This window comes from Microtus oregoni, unplaced genomic scaffold (genome assembly GCF_018167655.1).
Source record: "Microtus oregoni isolate MIOR12 unplaced genomic scaffold, Mior012 000013F_ref0000133, whole genome shotgun sequence".
NCBI classification, from domain to species: Eukaryota; Metazoa; Chordata; class Mammalia; order Rodentia; family Cricetidae; genus Microtus; species Microtus oregoni.
The window spans coordinates 47,195,685-47,215,008 of record NW_024543072.1 but is presented as its reverse complement, the minus strand read 5'-3'; the positions used below and the strand labels follow the sequence as shown (position 1 = coordinate 47,215,008).

Sequence of the window (19,324 nt, the reverse complement as noted above, 5' to 3'; positions counted from 1 at the left end):
TGAGAGAGAGAGAGAGAGAGAGAGAGAGAGAGAGAGAGAGAGAGAGGGAGAGGAGAGAGAGAGAGAGGAGAGAGAGAGAGAGAGAGAGAGAGAGAGAATATGTTTATTGAAGAATCGGTTTTTTGACATGTACTTTCTGCACCTAGATTTGTATTGTCTCACTGTGGCTTATGTAACATACTCCTACAACCTGTACTTTTCCAAATTGCTCTGCTTCTCAAGTAGCTCAGACTAGCCTTAAACTGACCACACGACTGAATATGACCTTGAACTCCTTCCAAATAGTAGCTATATACTTTCACATCCGACAAGAAGGAAAACAATTGTTTTTCTGAAACAGTGAAGAAGACCAAGCTAGCTCTTGAACTCTGCCTCTGCCCCTCAAGTGCTGGGACTAAAGGTGTGTGCCACCACTCTTAGCCAAAAAACAAATATTGAAGGACATTTGTTCACTGTAGTCAGGTAATAATTAATAGCTCCTTTTTGTGTTTTTCACTTGTTCTTTGTTATTGTGAGAGAGTATGTGTGGGTCAAAAGAAAACTTTCAAGAGTTGCTTCTCTCATTCCACCTAGATTTGGGAACCAAACTCAGGTAGTTTGGCTTTCAACGCAAATGCTTTCACCTGCTGAGCCTCCTTGCCAACCTTTCTGTGGGCTTGGATGATCCTTGCCTAGCCTTCGGCACTTTATTTTGTTCTAATTTTGGCTTTCTAAAACTGGCTCTCTCTATATCTCAGACTGGTCTAGAATTGAATGTTTAGCCCAGGCTGTCCTTGAAGTGCTCCTTTTACTGCTGTGTCCAGTGTAGGAGTCCAACCTTCATGTACAATGCCAGTCCGCATTGAAACCAAAAGACTTTTAGCAATAGAGAAAAGAAAATAGAAACAGCAATTTCTGAAAGGCCATTCGTGCACGTCACATGTCTTCATAAAGATTAACCGAATTACACTCTTGACAAGTGTATACTGAAAACGAAAGCATTTAAAAGCATGGACTCTGGGTCCAAAGTCTGTGGGTTCAAGTCTTGGCTTCATCACATGCTACTCTGATGCCCCCAGGAAATTGTGTTTTGATTTTTTTCATGTATAAAAGGGTACAGGGGGCCGGGCGGTGGTGGCGCACGCCTTTAATCCCAGCACTCGGGAAGCAGAGGCAGGCAGATCTCTGTGAGTTCGAGGCCATCCTGGTCTAGAAGAGCTAGTTCCAGGATGAACCAAAAGCTACGGAGAAACCCTGTCTCGAAAATACAAAAAAAAAAAAAAAAAAAAAAAAAGGTACAGGGGATAATACCCATACAAGTATTAAAGATTTAAACTTCAATGCAAATAAAGTCATTGGAACAGTACTTACTAAGGAAATGCTATAGAAGCATTAGGTTTCATCTCCATTGTATTATTAGTACTAAAACCATTCTTTAGTAAGATATCCATTTAAAATGGTAGTAGTAATGAGGTAATCCTTCTAAGATGAGCCATTGAAATGTGAACTTTGAATTATTTTTTTCTGTCTGGTATATATATGTATATGTACATGTGGGTGTGTATGTGCAGAGGTCAACACTGGCTCTCTTCCTCAATTGCTCTCTACCTTGTCTTTTGAGTCTGGATCTCACTGAACTTGGATGGAGCTCACTGAGTTGAGTAGATTGGCTTGAGTAGCAAGCCCCCAGGAAACCTATCTTCACCTCCCAGAGATCGGATTGCAGATCCTTACTTGTTATACTTGGCTTTTCATGTGGCTATTGAAGATTAAACCTCACTTCCTAATGTTTGTATGCAAGCATTTGACTGACTGAGCTCTCTCCCCAACTCAGTTTTTTATTCACTCTTTCATGATCAAATCAGCCACCAGTTTTGTTCTGATTTGGGTTTTCTGTGTGTATGTACACACAACTCTATGTACCCCAGGTTAGTCTTGAACTCACAGAATCTGTCTTCCTCTGTCTCCCAAGTGCTAGGATTAAAGGCGTATGCCACAATGCCCAGCCTGATTTATCTTTTATAATGTAACTCACTCTCCTGTCCTCTCAAGTCTATTGCACTAGTCTCTGTGTTCGCAGTCATTTTCCCGTGTCACACAGGCAGCCGTCTCTGAGCTCCATAGGCTGATTCTGCAGTTGGCAGCAGCGTCTCGATTACCTGAAGTCTAAAGTGCTCCACCATCATTTCTGTCACATTCATGAACCTTTTTCCAAACTTATTGCCATGTTCTTCCTTACATATTCTGTTCTTTTACCTTTTAAAATCTGAAAATATTAAAGCTGATGCCTACAAAAGGTATATTCAACATTTTTATAAACTTCTGGACCTGGCACCATTTTCTTTTTATTGGCTTCTCAACCATCTGAAAGTCAGATATCCTGGACCAGCATCACTAAAAGCAGCTCCGGCAGAGCAGTCACTACTATTCTGTTCTTTTTAGTATATTTGTAAATTGTTGGTAGCTCTGTGTCAGTTTCTTTACATGTCTATTCCCCTAAAATGACAGTCTTAGAATTTATCCCACAAGTTTAATATGAGAGTCTGAAAAAAATTACATAAAGTCTGTAACAGTAGACAAGATTTTATTTCCATTTGTACAGTAAAAGTGTGTAGAAGGTATCAGTATTTCAGATGGTGTGTTAGAGATGCATGTCAGTTGGGTTTATGTCACTATTTCCAGTTAGAAAATGGTTTTAGTTCTCATCCCCCACCCCCTCCCCTCTACTTCCTCCCTTTACCCCCAGCTTCCCCGGGAGATCTCATCTATTTCCCCCTCAGGGAAATCCATGCATCCCTCTTAGGGTCTTCCTTTTTACCTAGCTTTTCTGAGGTTGTGGGGTGTAGTCTGGTTGCCCTTTGCTTTACATCTAGTATCCATTTATGTGAGTACATGCTGTGCTTGTCTTTCTGTGTCTGGGTTACCTCATTCAGGATGATTTTCTAGTTTCATCCATTTGCCTGCAGATTTCATGATGTCAGTTTTTTACAGCTGAGTAACTCCACTGTGTAAATGTACCACATTTAAATGAATAAAAGATGTAAAATAAAAAAGGAAGAAAATGTTCTTTATGCCCTTTTTAGTAGCTACAGAATGAGCTACCCAAGTGAGTTCTTACTGCATATACAAAGTTGTTCCTTTTACCGCACAATGGTGCGCCTGTGTGCTGTTTGGAAATTTTGGCCTAGAAAGGTTATTTCTTCTGTATTTCATTTTGTAATTGTGCATGTGTGAGAATGTGGGCATGCATGTGGCAGGGAGGGTGGGTGGACGACTTTGGAGAGTCTGTTCTTTCCTTCTTCTATAGGTTCTGGACCTCAAAATCATTATCTAGCTGCTCAGAGAACACTTTTGCCTCCTGAGCTATCTCATTGGCCTGGAAGTTATTTTTCATGTTTAAGGGAGACAAGCATATTAGTGCATGCCTACAATCCCTGCACACAAGGAGGCAGAAATAAGAGGATTAATATTTCATAGCCAGCCAGGAATTGTGGCACACAACTTTGATTTCAACATTTGGAAGTTAGAGGCAGGTGGATGTCTGTGAGTTCAAGAACTACTGACCCTGCCTAAAAAATAAAATATTTGAAGACCAGCCCAGGCTATAATCAAAGTACACTGTCTTTGTTATTTTTATGGTGCTTGAGGGTAAATTTGAGCAGCAGGACTTTCACCTGGCCATCTTTTTCAGCAGGGTATCACCCTGTTAGCATACTGTATTCTGGGATTCATAGACATGACGATTTGGAGCGTGTGTGTGTATGTGTGTGTGCGCACACGTTACTTATAAAATGCCTACCATTTCAGTTATTAGTTGTTGCAACTTGATGTATTTAATTATTGTCTTCTCCCCCATTTTCTCCCAAGGAATAATGGGATTGCAATGGGCAAAACACCTTGGAGATGCAGTCAAAGTTACAATTAATGACTTGAATGAAAACTCTGTGACTTTGATTCAGAAAAACTGCCACTTAAACAAATTGAAAGTGGTGGTAGACAGTGAGGAGAAAGAAGAGGGTGATGCCCTTGAGGAAGATGACACTCTTGGTGATATCCAGGTGACCAGGATGGACGCCAATGTACTGATGCACCTGAGATCTTTTGATTTCATGTAAGTGAAAAACATTTGTCAAGTAGATTAAACAGGTCTACTGAAGGTGGGTGCTTTCAAATTAAAGAAACTTGTGGTGGTTTATTTTAATACAGTTTTTGGCCTTGGCCTGAGATTCCCAATAAGAAAAATTTCAGACTTCCTGGGAATGAACTTTTTCTCTTAGGCTAATTTGTTCCATGTGTTTGACATGTCACTGACTATTTTATTTATTTTTAAAACCTAATTAAATATTTAAAAGAGGTTGGCAAAGTACACTTTTTCCGCCTCAATTTTTTGAGACAGTCTCCCTATTAGCCTAGGCTGACTTCAAACTGGAAATCCTCCTGCCTCCACCTCCTCAGTGCTAGACTACAGGTGTGTTGCCATCACACCTGGCTGGCAAACTACTTTTGAACCTGTGGACTTTCATCATTAGAATAACATTGGTATCCTGTGGCCTATCGATGCAAACTCAGATATGTCTGTTTTCTTTCTGATTTTAGACACCTAGACCCTTTTGGAACATCAGTGAACTACCTAGACTCTGCATTCAGAAACGTAAGAAACCTTGGCATAGTATCAGTGACTTCTACAGATATCAGTTCCTTATATGCCAAGGCACAGCATGTTGCCCGGCGTCACTATGGATGTAACATTGTCCGAACAGAGTATTACAAGGAACTAGCAGCCAGAATTGTCGTAGCTGCAGTGGCAAGGTACCAAATTGCCAATGGTGTTCCTAATGTTTTAGTGTGTCTCATGATCTTAAAGGGATAATACTATGAATGAATGCTTATTTTTGAAAATATGCGTGAATTTTTAAATTCTGTATCCCTTATATGTAATTTTAATTTGATTTATTTTATTAATTTTATGGTCTTTTCTTTCTTTTTTTTCCATGTATTCATTTATTTCATGTGTATTTCTATAGGTGCATGTGTGGAGGTCAGAGGACAGCTTGGAATAGTGGGTTCTCTCCTTCCACCATGTGGGCCTGGGGGTCAGCCTCAGTTCTCAGGCCAGCAGCAGCACTCTTACCCACTGAGCCATTTTCATGGCCTATTATTCTTGTGTTTTGTTAGAACTTAAACATTTATATCTGAAATACAAAAGAGAAACAAAGAAAGTAAAAGTTAATTTCAGATCTGTCTTAATTCAATGATTACAAGAGTAGGGAAGAGGTAGCAACATAAAAAGGAGAAATAAAAGTTATTTTTAGATTTATAAGCTATTTGAAAGATCTTTTCATCTTCGAATAGTCTGAATAAAGTGATGGCTTCTAACTTGATTCTGAAAATGACCTTGTAAAATGGAAGGTTGTAAAATGGAATTGAGAACTGTTGAAATGAAGAAAGATTATTATCTACCATATACAGAATTTTATGCCACAAAAAAAATATTTTCAATATTTATTTTTGTATTTGTGTGCATGTGTACGTGTGTGTGTGTACGTGTGGATGTGTCTGCCACATACATGCAGGAACCCACTAGGGTCAGAAAAGGGCATCAGATCCTCTGGAGCTAAAGTTACAGGCATTTGTGAGCCACATGTGCGTGCTGGGAAATGAACCCAGGTCTTCTGCAAGAGCAGCAAGCACTCCTAACTGCTGAGCCATCTTTCCAGCCCCCTGTAAGAATAACTTAATAATGCAGTTTGTTACTTAGAATATCATAATGGATGATCAGCCTATTCACTTGCCACCCAAACACAGGTTCTGCAGCATTCCCGTGCGAATTCTTACCTCAGCGTAATTACAGGTTCTTAGTACTCCTCGGGCTTCGGCATGTGTGAAGTGAACAGCAACCCTGATGCACAGTTCGCACATGATGCTGTGTACTCAGGCTTGGGAGTGGGGTGTCTTATAGAAGCTAATCCAGAGAGTCCACACAACCGCAGAGGAAAGGGCCTTGACTGGCTCTCACTGCATAGTCAGCAGCTAGCAAATAATCCTGCATACAGTCAGTAGTCAGTAAATGCATGTGGTTGTAAGAAGCTTTTTAGTACAAACTAGATTAAACTCAGAATAGTGGTCATGATTACAGAGAAGAGTCATGTGGAATGACAGAGGCTACAGTCCCAAGCTATTCTGAAGGGGAAATGTCTAGAGACAGAAGACCTGGACTAACAACCCTCCTTTCCTGTATTTCAGTCTGTGTGAGTCGTGGTAATGATCCTTTGGAAGCACTGTTACTAGAGATTGAGTTTCCCACAGTCCACCCATAGTTTGCTGTCAAGTTAGCACTGTCAGTACAGTGCTATACAGAGGAAATGAAGAGCCATCAAAATAGCTTGTGACTTTTTTTTTTTTTTTTTTTTTTTTGACAGAGCTGCAGCGCGATGCAACAAAGGCATAGAAGTGCTGTTTGCAGTGGCTCTGGAACATTTTGTTCTGGTAGTTGTGCGGGTCTTAAGGGGGCCTACTTCGGCAGATGAGACTGCCAAGAAAATCCAGTACCTGATCCACTGCCAGTGGTGCGAAGAGAGGATCTTTCAGAAGGATGGTAACATGGTAGAAGGTGAGCTGAAGCCCATCACATCCTAATCATGCGTGCTAGGCTTTGCTTTCAAACATTACTGCTGGGGAGGTGAGTTGAAGCACACCTGGGACACAGCAGCTGTCTTACCCATTGCTGTCCTATTAAGTTCTTGGTATTTTTTAACGTGGGTTTTTTAAATGTTTGTGGGTGTTAGGCCTACATATATATCTTGGTATGTGTCTGGTACCTGCAGAGGCCAGAAGAAGGCATTGGATCTCCTGGAAGTGGAGTTACAGACAATTGTGAGCCTCTGTGGGTGCTGGAAATCAAACCTAAATCCTCTGGAAGAGCATCCAATGCTCTTAACTGTTGAGGTATCTCTTCAGCCCTTGAATTAGAATTCTTAAGAACTCATTATTTTAAAAAAAAAAATTAAAATAGTTTACCTCTTGCTGTATATATTGCCAGTATTTTTATTTCTTGCTTCAGTTTCTTTCTTTGTTTTTTAAATGTAGGTTTTGTTTGTTTCCTGATGGTAAAGTTACATATACTCTGGCTTTTATTTACAAAGGCATTCCTGTTCCTAAGTACTTCAGGGGGTTTAGGTTTTAAAACTGACTACCCGGCACATCTCCTCTATTAGACTATACATTTTCTATTTTATACTGAGTCCATATCTACTTGAGTTTGTTTCTGACTGTTATGTAGCTAATCGTACACCTCTGTCGTCACACCAACTGCAGAGTGTCTCACATATCACAGCCATTGATGACCTTGAACTTTTTTTTAACTGATTTTATTTACTTCCTGTCTATATATGTATGTGAGTTTGCCATGGTGTGCATGAGAACGTCAGAGTACAATCTGTGGGAGTCAGTTCTTTCCAAGTCATGTGGGTCCCAGGGATCAAACATTAGTTGTCAGCCTTGTCACCAAGGTGGCAAGCACCTTTACTCTTTGAACCACCTCACTGGCCTTAGCCTTGAACTTCTGATAGTCCTGCCTCTACCTCAGAGATGCTTAGATTCTAGGTATACTGCCAAGGATATACTACCAAGCCTGGTTTGTGAGGTGCTCTGGATCAAGCTCGGGTTTTGTGCATTGCTAGGTAAGCAAAGCAGTCTTTCAACTAAACCACATCCCCAGGCCTAACTTTTATTTATTATGCTAGGGATCAAAACCAGCCAGGCAATGAACAACTGAGCTATTTCTCCTGCCCTGTGTAACAGAATGATAATATCAAATAGACTAGAACTGATTGATTTTATCAGGCTGTTCCAAAAAAGCCAGTGATCAATCTAGGAATAACCTGGAGTTGGGGGAGTTTAGTTGAAGAGAGGGGGTTTTTTTGTTGTTGTTCTTGTTATTTGTTTTTCATTTCACAAGACAGGGGTCTCACTATTTAGCTGTCCTTGAACTCACTATGTAGACCAGGCACGCTGACCTAAAAATATGCACCACCATGCCTGGTAAGAGGTTCTAATTTTTTTTTCTAAGACAGGGCTTTTTTGTGTATCCCTGACTGTCCTGGAACTCGCTCTGTAGACCAGAGATTCACCTGCCTCTACCTTCCAAGTGCTGGGATTAAAGGCGTGTGCCACCACCGCCTGGTGAGGTTCTAATTTTTAAAAGGACTCTTTTTAAGGGCCGACAGTGCAGCTCAGTAGTAGAGCATTTGCCTAACATGAATGAGGTCCTGGCTCAACCCCCAGCACCACTAACATGAATAAATAAATAACCAGTCTTCCATAAGACTGCGTTTCAGTCCCCAGTACCCACACAGCAGCTGCCTCCAACTCTAGTTCCAGGGGATCTGACACCCACACAGATACACAGATAAAAACATACAAGCAAAATAACAATGCACATAAAATTTTAAAAACTAAAATAAAATGAAAATGTTAAAAAATAATAAGACAGTTGCTTTCTGATTTTTTTTTTTCGAGACAGGGTTTCTCCGTAGCTTTTGGTTCCTGTCCTGGAACTAGCTCTTATAGTCCAGGCTGGCCTCGAACTCACAGAGATCCGCCTGCCTCTGCCTCCCAAGTGCTGGGATTAAAGGCGTGCGCCACCACTGCCCGGCTGCTTTCTGATTTTTAACCATTGCCTGTGACAGACCAATGACTACAAAGGAACAGTGAGCACCTGCTTTGTTCTGAGACAGTGAAGAGATGTTTCCCCGATACTTAACCATATTCATATACCCAGTTATATAAATCTAAGTATAATACCATTCCAAAGGCTTTGAGGTGGCATTCCCCCATCTCTGTGGGAAGTTGAACATTACTAATTAAGAGCAACACTATTTTGATAAACCAGTGGTACTATTTATGGAACCAAATTGCTATTTTTAATGATCATATCCACTTTACCTTAAATCGGAACTGTTCAACAAAAATATTTTGTTAGCTATTCATGATCTGTATTCTGGTTTATGAATCAAATTATGGTACACATTAAAAGTAATGAGACATTTATTTTATAATGAATAAGGCAGTGGTATTACTCACTAGTAGCCTTTTTAAGACAAGCCATTAAGTCTGCCCTTTCTCCCTTCTTAATTCTGGTGAATATCATTTTGTCCCAGGGATATTCTCTCTAGGATTCTCCAAGTATTCTGCCCACTGTCCTCTCCCAGGTAACACCTTTGCTCTTTGCATCTGTGTAGAGAATCCAGCGGCCTGACCTGGCTTCCACCCAAACAAACCAAGGAGATTTGGTCCAGTCTTAATTTTGCCACCATTTTCAGTGTAGTGCTGGGCACACTTTTGAACAAAAAATCTTCTTCCTTTTCTCAACATCACCCATTTTTAACTAATTTTTTCCCCACTGCTCAACACTGCAGACATTTCCACCTGAAGCTGAACATCCTGGTCTTGTGGTTGAAGTTTTTAACAGTGACTCCCTTCAAAAGGCTTTAAGGATTACATTTTCAAGTACACAAAAAATTCTTAACACAGTACCTGGTACATAGTAGGTCCTCAGTACATAGTTATTAATATAACAGTTATATCACTTGCATTTGTCATTTATCCTTTATATTTTTGTGTTTTGCTTTTACAGAAAACCCATATAGACAGCTGCCCTGTAATTGTCATGGAAGCATGCCTGGCAAGACAGCAATAGAACTCGGGCCTCTGTGGTATGTGCCTAAAGACAGTCTTGAGTTTGATTTACTGGTTGTCTGCTTTTGATGTCTTAGCAAATAATTATGGCTCCCCTTCTCCTGAGACCCTGAAGTATTTCAGATTTTCTCTAATTTTCTAAAAGGTGGTAGACCAGAAGAAAGGCTGGATATGCAAACTAAATAACTTGTGTCTACGTCGTAAGAAAGGCTATTTGGTTTTTGGAAGGTGGTGTCTCTAAGGTGAGGCAAGGTCTCAGCAGTTGGGAGCCCTTGCTTTGCAGAGAGGATGGACGTTGACTTCCCTGCACCCATCAAGTGGCTCACAGCTATCTATACCTCCAGCTCCAGGGAATCCAACACCACTGCTAACCACCACCTCCATAGGCACCTATACACACATGCACATTCCCACACACCATACTTAATTAAAAATACAAGAAATCTTTTAAACACAGAGTCCCATACAACAGGCAAGCCCTGACTTCAGACTTGCTGATTTGTTGTTGTTGTTCACCTCTTGTGTGTGATGGCAGGTGCATGTGTGCATGCCACGGTGTTACGTGAAAGTCAGAGGACAGCGTGCTCAGTCCTCACCTCTGCCTCTTGTTCTACCACTGTGCCTGCCAGGTGGAGCCTCCACCACCTAGGTCTCTATAGGAGCACCAAGATGAGATTAATCCCTTACAAACATTCCAAGAGTAATTGAGCAAGCCCTACCTTCTAGTACTTTCTAACCTATATCATCTCCCACACAATGATCCTACTCACTGGTTACAGAACAGAAATTGTCACTAACAGGTTGCTGGCTCCAGAAAGATGATCTAGCCTAGCCCAGTCAGCTCCCTCATTTCATGAAGAAGGAAATTATGGGATGGTGTTTTTAAATGCTTGCTAAAACTGACCAAAATAATTATTATAGTTGTTATTATTATTACTACTATTATTATTATCTATTACCTATTATTATTAAGTATTGGTGTTATTGTTATTGTTGTTGTTATTATTGACCTAGAATTTAGTTTTTCCAACTTCTAGGCCTGAGTCTTGTCTTTGACTTCTTCCTCACAGCCATCAAGCCTTTTCCCTCTCCCCAAACCTCAGTTTAGTAATACATCCCATCTCAAGTCTCTCAGTGTCTCGACCTAAATAATCTCTAAATTCCCTTCAACATATCTTACATTGACTACTCATTTTGTACTTTAAATGCCCTTTAGTATATGCTTACTGTCTAATATTTTATATTTACCACTTTATAGCTACTACTCAGTGAAGAGCCTTTGTACAAAGCATGGTAATAGGCTGTCTCATTCCATGACAAGTCTGTGAGGAATTTTATTTACAGTAGCATGATTAAGACACAGAAGGAAAGATGGGGCCTGATGGTGTAGGCCAGTAATCCCAGCTACTCCTGAGACAAGAGGATCACAAGGTCCAGGCCTGTCTACAGTGACTTTTTGGACTCTATCTGTGAGTTCAAGACCAGCCTGGGCAACTTAGTGAAACTGTTGGGGAGAGGAGAATTGAAAAAAAAGAAAGCCAAAAATACAGATTCAGTGGTAAAGCATTTTTGTAGCATGCAAACTCCAGTCCTGGGAGGAGAACACAGGAGTTATAGTTCAAGTTGAACTACATTGCTAGTGGGTGGAGCCAGGATTGGAATTTCTGTGGTTTAATTCACATTTTGTCAGCTACGCCTATGCTGTTCAAATTAAATGGAGGCATTCACCCCTGAGCCTTTTTGAAACAGGGCCTTACTCTGTAGCCTTAGCTAGCTTGAATCTCCTGTGTAGAGCAGGCTAGCCTTAAAGTCACAGAGACCCACCTGTCTGCCTCCGCAGTGCTAGGCATTTTTAACTATAGTCCTCACACAGGCACCAACACAAAGGGAGACATACTGTTCCTTGCTAGATGCACTGTGGAAGTTTACGCTTGGCATTATGTTCTGTCCGGTTAGAGTTTTGCAGGCTGTTACGGAGTCAAGTTTTCTTTTCGGTCTGTGTTCTCCACAAACCTACTCCATGTTTCATAGCATTCTGCAACTTATGAGCGCCAATAAGTTCTTGTTGATTTTATGTGAATGAAATTTTTTGGCTAATCTTAGTAGTTTCCAGAGCTAACATGATTAAAAAGGATGAGAAATTAGTTTGTAAAAATACTAAATTAGAAATTCTTGAATTTCAATATTATTCTATCTCATAACTTGTTATATATTTTAGTTAATTAGAAGACTTTTTTAAGTAAATAAACATTTCTCAAATCCAGTTTTCTATTTATTCTCTTCCTTTCCAGGTCAAGTTCCCTTTTCAATACTGGATTTCTGAAAAGAATGCTATTTGAGTCTCTTCACCATGGTTTGGATGACATTCAGCCCCTAGTAAAGACGCTGATCTTTGAATCAGAGTGTGCTCCCCAGAGTCAGTGTTCAAATCTCAGCAAGCAAGGTGACTCTAGCTTGCTCGGCTATCCTTGATGTTATAATCAAAATGATGTAATATGCTTTAATTTTTTTATTTTTTTGAGGCAAGGGCACATGTAGCTCATGCTGGCCTTGATTGTTTGTTTTGGTTTTTTGAGACAGGGTTTCCCTGTAGCTTTGGAACCTGTCCTAGAACTAGCTCTTGTAGACCAGGCTGGCCTCGAACTCACAGAGATCCACCTGCCTCTGCCTCCTGAGTGCTGAGATTAAAGGTGTGTGCCCCACCCGGCTTCCAGGCTAGCCTTGAAACCCTTATTTTCCTGCCTTTACCTCCAAAGGCTGAGCATCTACTGCCATCGTGCCACCCCTCTGTCCTCTTTCTACTCTTCTATAAGAGACACTGTAGGTGACTGTAAAAGTAGATATAGCCCAGACTTTTGGTGATGCCCATTGAAAGGCAGAAAGTCAATTGATATCACTTGGTAAAGCTGATTGTTATTCCTTAGATAGGCATTTGTCAGTTTGCCTGGCTTTGATCTAAGGGAGGGCATAGTAGTCTTTATGCTTTTGTAAGTACTAAGAAGAGGCTACTATTACAGACTTCGAATTATCATTTGCTTTTCTTTGGAAGACAGGATCTTCCTGTGTAGCTAGACTGGTCTAGAACTCAGATCTGTCTGCCTGTACTTTTCAGGTGCTGAAATAAAACATGTATGCCGCCATGCCCAGCCAAAAATATATTTTTAAATTTATTTTATTATTATTACTATGTATGTGTTTGATAAGTATGTGTAGGCATATATGTGGAGGTCAGACAGACTTTACAAAGTCAGGTCTGTCCTACCTTTACATGGGCTCTAGGAATTGAACTCATTGCAAGCGCTTTTACCAGCTGAGCTATCTCACTGGCCCAGGAAGTTAAAAAACATCATTCTTACATATTCAAAATGTGGAAGGGATTCCAGTTTTATTTAAACATTAAATTGCTACTTAATGTCACCTATAAATATTTTTCCCGTTTGTTTTTATTTTAGAAGAAAATGGTGTATTTATTAAAACTACCGATGATACCACAGTAGATATTTACAGTGCACAGGGTATGTATATTTGTACTATATAACTGTTAAGAATCAGTGCATTCTAAATGTGTCTTAAATACAGATTTAAAAACAGAACATAGATAGCATTAAAGCTGACAAGCAACAGCCTATAATTCCAAGCTATAATATCGTAGTAGTGATTGCTCACTTAAATAGTCAATGGAAAGAAAAACTTAAAATTCCTGTTGAGAGTATATGCTTTAATAATGTGCCAATCATGTCATTTAGCATCTTCATCTAATTTGGTAGAATGCAAGTCACTGAAAATGATAGTGTGCTGAACAGCACTTGGCTCTCAGCACTGTTCCACGTCATTGTGTTGGTAGTGGATCATTTACCAGAATCTTCATTTTTAGCAGAAATGTCTTAAATCATTTTAAGAATAGAAAGTAAAACAAATGCTTTAACATATTTTTTAAAGATTTATTTATTATGTGTATTGTTCTGCCTGCATGTATGCCTGCAGGCCAGAAGAGGGCACCAGATCTCATTACAGATAGTTATGAGCCACCATGTGGTTGCTGGGAATTGAACTCAGTACCTCTGGAAGAGCAGCCAGTGCCATCTCTCTGAGCCCCTCTTAAATCTAATCTAAGATAAGGAAGTTGAACTACCCTCTATGGCTGTTCTGTGTCATAGACCTTTATACTTTATATCAGCGCAGCACAGGAGAAAAGAGAATCCGTATGCTGCTTCTAATAGTTACTATTAAGATATTATGTTGGATTTCTTCATCGTAGGCTTTTCTATAATTTGTTCTATATTACAGATGTATTTTTTTCATTAGATGTCACACTGATCATGTAACAATACAATCATATTTTATTTATCTGGTTTAATTTTAATTTGGGGGTCCCAAATCATTTTCATTTTATTGTAAAGAAGAAACAGTTAAACAATAATTTATCTTTGGATATGATTTACCAGTTTCATGCAGTACATTTGCTTTCTAGGCACTTGTGTTTAAGCAGGTATCAATTGTTTGTCCTGAAGAAATAGCATGTGAAGAGAACACCTTCATATAATCAAGGCTTAGCTGGGTACCATGACATATTCCTGTAGTACCAGCAATGGCAGGAGGACCTCTTGAGCTTACAGCTTTAAGACAAAGCTCTTGTCTAGCCTAGACAAGAATAAGACATCTATAATAATCATAGGCTGAAAGTTGGAGCAAAATTTCCTTTTAGTATTTGAAGTCTCAGTTGCTGTGTGTGTGTGTGTGTGCGCGCGCGCGCACACATGCACACACTTGAGCCTTTGGAAAGATGACCTGCCGGAATAACTTGTCTGCCTCCTTCCACCTAAAATGGAAAGACTAAGTACAGTGTTGAGAAATAGGCAATGGGATCATGTATTATATTTGATCAGTCTGTGACAGCACTCTTGAAACTCGTGTGTATAGCAGGGAAGGTGTGTGCAGGTGTGAGTGTGGTAAGTCAGAGTCCAGAGCACTGGGTCACGTGGAGCCACCATGTGGGTGCTGAGAACTGAGTGTTCTTAACTGAGACATTTCTCCTGCCCTTTTTGATTTTAAGATTTTTTTTTTGATAATTTCATACATAGTGTGGTTCTGTTGTTTTTCACATTCATTGAAGACTTACTATGTATCAATAAAGCATTCAGGTATAAAAAAATGAATGACATTGCCCCGAGGAATCTAGAATATAATTTATAGAGAAAGGATTTACACATACAGAAGACCTGCATACAAGAACAAGGAAAAAGAATGACAGACTTTAGTCAGTCTGGTGGTGCAGTATGTTCTCTAAGGAATGGAGAAGTCATAGGCCCTAGGTTCAGTAACAGGCTTCATACAGGAAGTACAAACAGAGCCTCAAGGAAGGTACAAGGAAGTCCCGACTCAAGCAACAGTTGAACACATTACATGAGTGAAGGACAGTCTGAATTCTGTAGCCAACAAAATTATAAGGCATTCCATCCGCAGTGTTTAAGAGCATACTTATTCTGTGTGTTCCAGGAAAGAGGAAAAGCAGTGAAGCAATGATAAATACAGCCAAGAAGCAGAAGATCGAGGCCAGTGCTGCGCATCCTCCCTTCTATTACAATATCCACAGACACAGCATCAAAGGGATGAATATGCCAAAGTAAGGCCACCCGTGGCAGAATGTTTATCTCATATTTTAATAACGTTGTGATTTAAGTCAAAACATAAGAACCTAATAACTTTTACTTTCCCTATTGCAGGTTAAAAAAGTTTTTGTGCTGTCTTTCCCAAGCAGGCTTTCGAGTAAGCCGAACTCACTTTGACCCAATGGGTATTCGTACAGATGCACCTCTGATGCAGTTCAAATCTATCCTGTTAAAGTACAGCACCCCCACTTACACTGGAGGACAATCAGAAGGTCCCATGCAGTCAGCATCTGAGGATACGGCAGCTGACAGGGTTGAAATGTCAGTGAAGGACAAAGCGGAAGCAAGTGGCTGCAGAAGGTGGTAAACGCAAGAAGCGTTTCTTCTCAGGGTTCTTATGATGGCCCCATGACTCTGTACCAACCGTAATCCTTTTTTTATTCTTTCAACTTAGTGATATAAGATAAAAAATTTAAAAAGCATTGTTTTCATTCAGAAAATTGGCTGTTTCTGACTTGGCTGGTGTGAGAGCTTTGCTTTTTAAGTTTTTATTATTTTAAAGAAAAAATTTAATAAAAACATTTCACGATGAAACCATGATTTTGACTGAGCTCACCTTACTGTTCAGTAATCTAGAAATTTTTCATGTTTCTCTTGGAAATTGAGCATATTCTGAAAGTCATCCTTTATACTTTCTGGCACAAAGGATTAAACCTAGAGGCTCTGGCTCTCCAGTAGCTGGGATGCAGGCATGCACCAAGTACCCAGCTTAGCATTGATTCGTGATAGCATCTCTACTGGTTTATGGTGTCTATTCTTGTATATAACATACAAAATAAATCTGGAGAATATAGTAAAGTAAATATAGTAAAATAGTAAGAATAGTAAATGTTCTTCTACATGACTCACTTGAAATACAATTCTAAAAAAAATTCTTATTTTTGAGAAGTCATACTTCTCATTGTTTTCCTTGAAGCTTTTTAGAAATTCAGTACTTGCCTGCTACAAAACTACATTTTTACAAGTTTATATTCTAGATGACTAAACTTCAGAATAAGACTTTTGTCAAAATAACTGATGTCATTGTTATAATAATATCCACAAATATGAAATCCCAGAGGGGTTTTTTGTTTTGGTTTGGTTTTTTGTTTGTTTTGTTTTTCTAAGCAAGGTTTCTCTGTGGCTTTGGAGCCAGTCCTGGAGCTAGCTCTTGTAGACCAGGCTAGCCTCGAATTCACAGATCCACCTCCCAAGGGCGTTCTTGGTTTGTTTTTTGTTTGTTTTTTTTTAGTGGGGGGGAGGATGGGTTCTGTTTGTTTTGTTTTTGAAACAGGGTCTGAACTATAGTGCTGACTGACCTGGACCTCACTATGTAGATCAGGCTGGTTTCAGATTCAGAGATCCTCCAGCCTCTGCCTCTTGTACTGGAATTAATGGTTTGTGCTACCACACCCTGATTTTTATTGTCTTTATCTTGTTTTTAACAAGACAATACATAATACATTTTAGCAGGTCAAATTAATTCTTTGGAGAAGGAATCGGTCTAAGATGTATTGTAAGTACACTAATAATCTTCATTTAAACATCAGCCACTAAACTAAAAGAAGATGATTTGAGCTATCTGACCTTATGTTTTCTGGGTATCCTATACTACACGATATACATTATTTTATATATTGAGAGCACAGTGCTGGGAAACCTGGAACACTATCGTGGAAGGATGTATTTTTACAACCTAAAGAATCTCCTCACCCCCAAAACTATCACATTGCATTTCTACAAGAATGGAGTAGTCTGTCTGTGCAAGCCTTTTTTTTTTTTTTTTCACTTTGAACTGCATCTTAGTCCTTCTCTCACCCAGTTCCTTGGAAAGCACCGTTCTCTTCTATGGCTCTGAATGTAATTTGCTTAGATTCCGTATGTGACACCATGTCTTTCTCTGCTTGTTTATTCACCTTGTTTATTCATCATTCAGATTCAGCCATGTTGTCACATAATTTTCTTCTGGTATCCAATATATCTACACTTGTATACACACTCATTCACCAATGCTACATAAACAAAATGCTGATCATTTTTTAACATGCCTATATTTCATGTGAATGGATGTGGCTTGAATGAAAAATGTCCTCCTTATATTTGGGTATTTGGCCACTTGATTCCCAGTTGGAGGCACTGCCTAGGGAAGTTTAAGTGATGCTGCCTTGCTGGAGAAGTACATCACTAGGGACTATACAGCTTTTCCCTAACTCCTCCAGTTCCCTCTCTGGTTCCTGCTCCCTCCACTTGCTGCCATTCCTCCCCACCATGTTGGACTCTTATTCTTCTGAAACATAAGCCAACACAAACACTTACTTCTTTTTCATTTATTTATTTATTTTTGATTTTTTGAGATAGGTTTTTCTGCAGCTTTGGAGCCTGTCCTGGAACTAGCTTTTGTAGACCTGAAACTCAGAGATCCGCCTGCCTCTGCCTCCTGAGTGCTGGGAGTAAAGGCATGCGCCACCACCGCCCAGCTATAAATGTTTCTTACAAGTTGCACTGATCATGACATTTTATCAAAGCAACAGAAAAACATCTCTAATTGTGTCATGGATATTTGTTTTGGTTTTTGGTGGTGAATAAGTACATAAAATATACCCAATGCATCTAAAGTGGCTAGCACAGAACTCTATGTAGACCAGACTGACCTAAAACTCAGAGATTGGAATGCCTCTGCTTCTTGGGTGCTGGAATCAAAAATGTGTACCACACCCAGCTGAGCTTTCTGTTTAGTATCTGAGGGACCTCTATAGTTTCCCATAATGGCTACACTAACTTACTTCCCACAAGGTATTCTGTTTTCCAAAACTCAGATACTAACCTTTTTTCTCTAATAGTAGCCCTTCTAATGTTCAAATAAAAATAAACAGTATATTGGCAAAAGAGCAAGGCCCCAGCTTCTTGGCAGGCAGAGGCAGGAAGACTAATCATTTAATCTCCAAGGTTTGAAGCCAATTTGAAATACCTAGAAAAACTTCATCTAAACAAATAGAAGGGCTGAGGACCTGTAGCTCTGTGAAAATGCTCTACTGTGAGGAGGGCCAAGTTAAAACTCAGCACGCATGTACACACATTCACGCAGGTGCACACGCACCAGGATTTGAATATACATTGCTCTGAAAAACATACATAAATGATGATTGGTAAATACATGAAAAATGTTCAACATTAAGTTATCAGGGAAATCAAAAATAAAACTACAATGAGCTACCAGTTAAGACTGCTTTTTTTGTTTTTTGAGACAGGGCTTTTCTGTGTATCTATGGCTGTCCTGGAACTCACTCTGTAGACCAGGCTGGCCTCGAACTCAGAGATCTGCCTGCGTCTGCCTCCTAAGTAATGGGATTAAAGCTGTGCGCCACCAAGTACGGCAAGATTACTTATTTTTTATGGGCTGGAGAGATGACTCAGCAGTTAAGGGCACTCACTGGCTGCTCTTGAAGAGGACCTGAGTTCTATAACATGTCAGCTCACACCTGTCTTCAATTCCTTCTAGGGGATTCATGCCTCTGCTGATACCATGCATGGAATGAATAGGGCAAAACAAAAACACACAAAAGTGTAATTTTTTAAAAACGTTAATTTTGGGGTTTCCATATTGTTCTTTTTGCCTTTAAACTGAGTTGTTGAAGGCCTTTATTTCCTAGTGACAGGGTCTAATGTACCCTAGGCTGGCCTTTCTATGTAAAGGCTGACTCAGTCTCTGGCACTCCTCTCTCTGCCACCCTAAGCTTCAAATCACAGGTATGCATTGGCACTCTGGTACTACGCAAGTTTTACACTATGCTGGGAAGCACTCTACTAGTTACAGCTGCATCTATATCTAGTCAAGAAGGTTGACTTTATAGCTCCAAATGTAAACTACTCTTTTCCTATAATCACGCTCAGAAGATTGGTATAAAAGGTATGCACACAAAGCTGGGAGGATGGTGACACACCATTAATCCCCAACACTCAAGTCAGGAGACAGGCAAATCTCTGTGAATTCAAGGATTGCT

General features: G+C 39.8%; 1 protein-coding gene across 2 annotated transcripts in view; it reads left to right on the top strand.

Annotated features, from left to right (window-relative positions):
• Positions 1-15,884, top strand: part of Trmt1l (tRNA methyltransferase 1 like) — a 30,039-nt gene extending 14,155 nt beyond the window's left edge. For both annotated transcript variants that reach the window (XM_041663010.1, XM_041663011.1), the window contains exons 8-15: positions 3,847-4,090; positions 4,576-4,788; positions 6,399-6,589; positions 9,614-9,692; positions 11,967-12,118; positions 13,128-13,190; positions 15,172-15,298; positions 15,399-15,884. In XM_041663010.1, coding sequence (XP_041518944.1) covers positions 3,847-4,090; positions 4,576-4,788; positions 6,399-6,589; positions 9,614-9,692; positions 11,967-12,118; positions 13,128-13,190; positions 15,172-15,298; positions 15,399-15,651 — 1,322 coding nt within the window. In that variant the 3' untranslated portion in view covers positions 15,652-15,884. The remainder of the gene's footprint in view (positions 1-3,846; positions 4,091-4,575; positions 4,789-6,398; positions 6,590-9,613; positions 9,693-11,966; positions 12,119-13,127; positions 13,191-15,171; positions 15,299-15,398) is intronic.
• Positions 15,885-19,324: the final 3,440 nt, after the last annotated feature.